This window comes from Lytechinus pictus, chromosome 5 (assembly GCF_037042905.1).
Source record: "Lytechinus pictus isolate F3 Inbred chromosome 5, Lp3.0, whole genome shotgun sequence".
NCBI classification, from domain to species: Eukaryota; Metazoa; Echinodermata; class Echinoidea; order Temnopleuroida; family Toxopneustidae; genus Lytechinus; species Lytechinus pictus.
Window position 1 is genome coordinate 15,252,418 of NC_087249.1, and position 7,579 is coordinate 15,259,996.

Here is a 7,579-nt window from a genome sequence, read left to right on the forward strand (position 1 = left end):
GTGTGTGTGTGTGTGTGTGTGTGTGTGTGTATTTAAGTTTTGTCAGACATGTATTAATCAGATATGATTATGTACGTCTGGGACCGACATTTAACGTCACCATGGGTCACCATCCGAAAGACGTGACCAGGGCTCGAACCTCTGCATCAATTTGTAACTTCCCTAAATAGCTTGGATTACAGGCGCACGCCAAAACGCCCAGTTATTGGTCGAAATTATGGTTAGTCTTATTTCAGGCCATTTAACTTTTGATTGAGCTGGACAAGTACCCGATTAATTGTGACTAATGTAAGTGAATTAAAGCAAAATCTATCGAAGGATTGATTTTTGATGATTTTTTGATGAGCTATGATTTAACACGTGAGTGAATGGGGGTCTGTAATACTCATGTGGGCCCTTAACCACGATATTGAGTTATGTACATTCACACGGTGGAAATTCAGTGAAAGGATGTGCACGAAACACACGACACAATGCACAAGGAAATGATTACTTGAATGTAAACATGGTAAACATGGAGGTTCACGCGTGTTGGATATCCACTGTTGCCTGTTTAGTTCTGTGTATCATGTGTATGGAGTCATGTAAGTACCATTTACCTAATATTTATTCCTAAGTGTAGATTGTAGGCAAATATATCTGTATATATTGCAAAGGACGTGAACGAGTAACATGTATTTTGATTTGTTTTACATGTGTGCCTAAATAGTGTCATACAGTTGACTGTCATGGAGGCATATTTCATGAAGACCTGCGCGATATCGTTTCCGCTGGTTCAGTAACAACATTGCCTGGATGTTGAAACATAATGTATAATATATTCTACTGACTGATGGTCTAATTCATTGACTTGATGACTTTCATTATGATATGCAAAACGTTCCTTACATTTCTCTCGTTTCTTGTCTTTAACCATTAATATAGATGCGGTTGACAGCTCGATTCGCTTGCATGCGGGATTTTCAGAGAATGAAGGATTCGTTCTAGTCAACATGACAGGTGTATGGCAAGCCATCTGTAAAGACGATTGGGACCCATTTAATGTCTTAGTAGCCTGTCGACAATTGGGATTTACTGAAGGGTATGCCTTGAAATGGGAAGACACCGATTATCAGTACCCTAACTCATGGCGTCCTCGAAATGAGTCAAAAGAAAGCTTCCCAATCAGGAGGACCAAATTTGTCTGTAATGGGAGCGAAGCATCACTGTCATCCTGCCAAGTATCTGACAGATCTAATGATTACTGCTCAATATACGGAGGTGTTGCGTGCAGTAGGTGATATTTCATTTGTCACATCTATAGCTACAAGCAAGAGAAGCCCATAATAAAATCACCCATAATGAAAGAAAAAAAAAATAAATCTTGTGATTTTCAAAATGCTCTGAAGATGCTTTATAATTTCCATCGCAGAAACACCTCACATTTTCCTGCTTTTTAAATATGTATCAAATCGTTTAGGATACGAACGCGAGTAAATTTTTCAATTGCATAATATACAACAATGCTTGATCGTTAGATTTCATACATCATATTTCCCTTGTAGTTGCAAATGCGCATTTCAGTCTTTCAGAGAGATACTAATTTGTAAAGGGCATTGATTAGAGACATAACTTCTATTACACTCAGAGAGAATATAGCTAGAACTTTGTACTATAGACGTAGATTATGTTTCATTTCACCAGTCAAACTTATCAATTGGTGCTTGTTAATATTATGTTATTTTTATTTACTATGACACTCCATTGAGTTTTTGGTATACTTTCCTTTTTCTTATTTGTTCAAAGATATATCTACTGCCGAATTAACAACGTTACTGGACAGCGTGAGGAATGATTACGTTTCGCTTTCTTACGATATCCCCATGGGTGTTGCAGAAGGTCTAGTGCTTGTCACAGAGATCTTCAAATATAGCGAACATGATCATAAAATGTTAGTTGGAGGAATATGTAATTTGGACGACCGAGCAGCAATGTTGATATGTGAAAGGCGGGGATATCCTAATGGTGGCAAGGTAAGTCATATCAAACGATTTTGCAGCTTATCATGCTTATTTCTCGATGAAGTAAACTTCGAATGAATCTAAATCAAGTTCTGAATAATGCTAATTTCAGACGGGATTTCTATGATATTTGCATTGTCAAAGAATAAGAAATCCCAACTCTAGAGCAGGGAGGGGGGGGGTGGGGTGAGGTAGGTATCTCACTGGTTAATCTTCCATGATAAAGTTCAAAACACGCTTAAAATGTTGAGCACCATACTGTCCACTGCGTTGGGTAACACTATATATATATATATATATATATATATATATATATATATATATATATATATATATATATATATATATACACACACACACACACACACACACACACATATATATATATATATATACATATTCCGGGCAATAATTATCATATGTAGAAAATTTATTACCCAATTATTAGTTTTTATTACACAATGTGTGGGCAGATTTTAACCAATGGTTGTATGGACATTATATTTCCCAGGGTTAATTAAAAATATGGCACTTTTTTTCGCCCAACTATTCTCGTGTGATATATATATATATATATATATATGATCATTGACAAAACTGAAGTGAGCTCTAATTACATGCAGTATGCTGTCTCTAATTATTTGATTTACATTATTGGAATGAAAACAATATACGATTACGATAGATGAAAAGAATGTTAAAGTAACGGGAATCCGGTAAATCATGAAACTATACATTCCTTTACATGGTCAGGAGTGGCGTAAAGAACACCTTTTATTAGGGGACTAGATATGGCTTATCGGGCAAAATTTATAAAAAAAAGTTGCGAGCGAGCAAAAAAAAAAAAATCGACATTTTTAAAATCATTTTTTGCGATAGATGTTGATATAATATTCAGAGAATAATAGCATACTTCAACTTTCTTTCTTCCTATTTCTCTATTTGTTTTTCTTGGTCGTGTTTTTTTTTTTTTTTTTTTTTTTTTTTTGGGGGGGGGGGAGCAAGCACTTCCCAATCTGTACGCCTCTAATGGCCAGGAGACGTGCCTTACCTTAAATTTGGAGAAATGGTTTGATCGACACAAGAACGAAATATGTTTGAAACGCCCTCTCTGCAATTAACATTATATTCCTAAACATTGGTACCCCAGTGAAGTAGATACGGAGTTTTATGCACTTTATTCTAATTCTAGCTTAACTTCTCTGATTTATTGGCTTGTGAACAAAACTAATTGTATAAAACTTATTTTAATAAATGAGGAAAACTACTACCGTTTCCAATAATTGAAACATATTACGGATACATTTTTTTTGGGGGGTGTCAGTAATACTGGACAGTTTATTATAATGATCACTAATATTAGCTTTGGTCGGTGTCCTATTATTTTTGTATTGTTTCTTCTTCTTCTTTTGTATTTCTTCCTTATTCTTCTTCTTTCTTCATCATCTCCTTATCATTCTCACCATCGTCGCCATTATTATCACTATTGCTGTTATTTTTTATGAATGTCTACGTTTCAACTATCTACATGTCGTTGATATTTTATCTATAGTAAGTTCAAATACCATTAATTTTATTTATAAATTTCCATTAGGAATGTTAAAGGCTTGCTTGGAATTTAAGCCTATCTACTGGGTTGAAAGCCATATATTGCATTCACAGATTTCCATTTATTTATTTATTTGGATAATAAATGCAACCTTACTTCAATAACCTTATGATATCGATGCTGTTGCCATCATCGTTAAATCCTTCTTTTCAGCCAGCCGCGTTCCCATCTTCAGAGAGGACGATGCCTACGGTATTGAGTGAACTTGATTGTGTTTATTCAGATAGTCTGTCTAGTTGCAGAAAGGTATTTTCCTTGATTGGAGACTGCAGCCAAGCAGGGGTCATGAATAACGGCGTCCAGTGCTGTGAGTATAGCCCACTAAAGGTCAAATATATCGAACATAAGAAGTCTGAATAAAAAAGATAAAGATGAGAAAACCATATTGTGGCCATTGTTATCAAAAGTAGATTTGATCTTATTATCTTGATATGATAATATCACTATTCAGTGACATGCAAATCATGTATGTTATGGAACAAGGGAGCAATGATTCCAAACGATCACTGTATTTCTTTGTATTCTGTATTTTTTTGTGGACCTACCAAATATTTTCCCTCCAGTATAATGTAAAGCGTTATTAACCAAAAAGCGTGGGACTTTTCTACAACTTAGTTATGACATTTACAATACGAATACAGCAGTCGGAAACTGATAAGCTATTTTTTCCGAATTGCACTTACTCTATAAAAATGAAGTGCTGATTTACCACTTACAGAGCTTGTATAGTGACTGCCTTTCGGAGTGCTGATTTGTCTACTTGAAATTTGAATTACTAAATGAGCACTCCAAAGTGCAGTCACTATGCAAGCTCCTTAAGTGCTAAATTAAAACTTAACTTTTTAGAGTGCAATATTGAAATAACCGAGGTAAAATTATGTCCTTTTTTACCTGATATATCACAGATACATCATTAAGGCCATCTGTAATTGGAGCGTTATCGTTCGTCGCCCAGGCAGCTATCATCATTGTGGTTGCCGGTATCTGTGGAATATGCTGGGTCCAGCGACACAGCAAGAATCCTCCTGCTGATAGGAGACAAATCTATCTCACGGTCAGTGGAAACGAGTTCTATTCACCTGGCCAAGCAACCTATCAACCATCTAGCTGATTCTAACTGAATCTGATGAGAAGATAATGTACCTTGTTTGATATACTACTAACCCTTCATTTCATTAGTGTTTGCAGGCTTATACTTGAAGATATGCATATCGGATATCAAAGTATAGATATACAACATACAATGACTATTGTACAGAGGAATCTGAGCTAGTTTTGTGTGAAGACACTCATGTTGATCAAGGTTTCAATCAGAGTCTGAACCAGACCTGTAGACTAATATGCACCTACTGGTCACGCAACTTCAGTCACTCTCGCATCATCAACTCATCTCACAACGGTCTCCGATGAGTTTATCGTCCTCGCAAATGTTCGGCTCGTTATTATTATCATTTTTTGTGACGCATGAAAAGTATAAAAAGATATTCTGTTTAAAAAATATACGAAAAAAAAACTCACACAATGATGTATATTTTCAAGAGTTCTAAAATAATTTGGTAAGGGGAAAGTTACACATTATACATACATTAACTGAAGGGGTAGGTAATATATGTTATTTCAAATACCCATCAGTCAATATATGTTATATTAGATATCCTTGAATGATGAAGATAGATCTGCATGCAGGAGATCTAACGTTAGACTTGTTTATGATAACCACAGTGACTGATGGAACTGGTATAGATCTAACGTTAGTCTAACGTTGAGCACAGTGATTGACCCTTTCCTAATCAAAATCAAGTTTAGATCTAGGGTCCATGAACCAATTAGAACGAGAATGCATGTTGAGCCATGATCAAGTGCACATTCTGATTTATCTTGGGGACGAGATAAAACATGACTAGATTTAGATTTAGATCTATATCAGACTAGTTCGCCGCTGTATTGTTGGTGGCGGTCCTGATCTTTCTGTTGTTGAGCCAGGTCCAGCTCAGAACCAAATATAACGTTTTGTTCGCACTAGATTCTAGATTCTAACCTTAGATCCTAACGTTAGCAAGATTAGATTTCTCTAACGTTAGACTCTAGTCTAGATCCTACGTTAGATCTAACACATGAAAATTTTAGACCTAACTTATAGATCTAGGCCTAGAACTTAATCTAGATCTACTTACCTAACTTTATCGTCCAAACGCTGAACTAATTCCCATTGCTTATCAGACATCACCACAAATCTTTAGACCAAAACTAAATAAATGTATTCAAAGTTTCAGTCTCTATCCGCTGAACTACGTTGGCCACTCCACTCACCAATACATATCCATATATTGTTAAATAAATCCCCAGAAACGACTGTTATACCTGTCTACACAAATCTAGGCTTCAGTTTAGTAACTGAAGTAAGCTTAACTTTTTTTTTTTTAATCATATTTTATTTCTTCCTCATATCACATGTAAAAAATAAATATAAACATGACATCATTAACATAATTGTTTCAAGTTTACGCATAAACATTTTAACATAGTGAGAAAAGGAATATATATGAATTTCAAATTTAAACTTATAATAACGAAAGGGATTAATACAGAACAGAATCCGGGTACAACATAGCTGACGTTAGCTTAACGTTATGTCGGACTCGCCTAATTGATCGCTTGCAAACGATCGCCACTAATCAAAGAGAGGGCGCCATAAATAAAAATATATTCATGGACCGGCTGGTCAATATATTCATCGAAGGTGGACTGGCTGGGAAAATACACTGATTTCGATCATATCACATGATGTGCAATGGACCAATCACGCTTGGCTATCTAATATTATTATCATTTACAGTAATACATTTATATGGACTGGTAATGCTGTAATATGGAATATACGCGTTCAAGTTTAAGAATGGTTTTTAAACCTGTAGGAGCACATAAGTACAACGATATTTTCGAGTGCACCCTCTTTTAGTATAAATGCTAATATCATGTACATACTGTACCATCATTCCCAATTAAGCAGCCTCTTACTACCTGCAGAATCACCTCTGTTCTATTGAAAATTGATGTCCCGTGAATAAATAAGGAATCCGCTCGTGGGCCAAATAAAGTCGGATGTGTACTGTCATAATGAAACAGAAGACTTCACTTCAATCATTTTGCATGGCAAAATCATCATTTGGTAACCGGATCATCAGAACCTTATCAGAAGTGCAATCAGTGAACAATGTTGGCAGGCTAGACTTGACAAAAAAAATAAAGGAAAACCAATGATATTTCAATACCCAGCTGACCTTTACAAATTATTTACACTTTTTTTTTATATACCTTAACCTTTGAATACCATATGCCTACGTGTTGCAATTATTACCATCTGATATATATATGATATATATATATATATATTTACAGTATATATATCTATTTTTTTTCCTTTTAATTCGCAAGTGATGCCTTAAACAGGCTGAGGATGAGGCCACTCTCTGAAACCGAAACTGATCCAGTAGCGTGTACATGTCAGTTCATAAGTAATTGATATCTTTGCAGATTTACGAAAGATTGATCCTGAAGTATATCCTCTACTCTTCATTATAATGGAGTATTACATTTACGCTGAACATACGAGCGTGAGGGAGATGAGAGGGGAGACAAAAGTGGGGAGAATAAAACAAATAAATGTAATACACAAATTTAACAAAAACAACGAAAAAAGACAGATGAAATACGAAAGAAACGTTCGATGCAGAGAGGTTGGTCTGAAGATTCGTTTTCTACCAGGAGGGGGGGGGGGGGGGGGGATGGTCCTCGTTTCCTCAAAACAGAAACACTTAAACAATCGATGGAGCAATAATTTTTTTTTTATCTGCGCTTTGATTTCATTCAAATTTGTTTATGATAGCTAGCCACTGCATTTTATTTTATATATTATAGCTTACATGTATATCTATGTAAATTATTCTTCTATTATGTAATCGTCGCAATT

The 7,579-nt window shown here is 35.3% G+C and overlaps 1 protein-coding gene across 1 annotated transcript; it reads left to right on the forward strand.

The window, feature by feature from the left end:
• Positions 1-438: 438 nt before the first annotated feature.
• Positions 439-6,845, forward strand: LOC129260469 (neurotrypsin-like). Its single transcript, XM_054898442.2, has 5 exons — positions 439-584; positions 925-1,272; positions 1,786-2,012; positions 3,763-3,916; positions 4,515-6,845. The coding sequence occupies exons 1-5, from the start codon at positions 506-508 to the stop codon at positions 4,718-4,720; spliced, it is 1,014 nt and encodes a 337-aa protein (XP_054754417.2). The 5' UTR covers positions 439-505; the 3' UTR covers positions 4,721-6,845.
• The last annotated feature ends 734 nt before the right edge of the window (positions 6,846-7,579 follow it).

Bases quoted from the DNA above. Each gene is read 5' to 3' on its own strand.
- LOC129260469 (XM_054898442.2), top strand. From the start codon at position 506: ATGGTAAACATGGAGGTTCACGCGTGTTGGATATCCACTGTTGCCTGT. The intron at 585-924 runs GTAAGTACCATT...CCATTAATATAG, and splicing joins TATCATGTGTATGGAGTCAT to ATGCGGTTGACAGCTCGATT. The intron at 3,917-4,514 runs GTGAGTATAGCC...GATATATCACAG, and splicing joins GAATAACGGCGTCCAGTGCT to ATACATCATTAAGGCCATCT.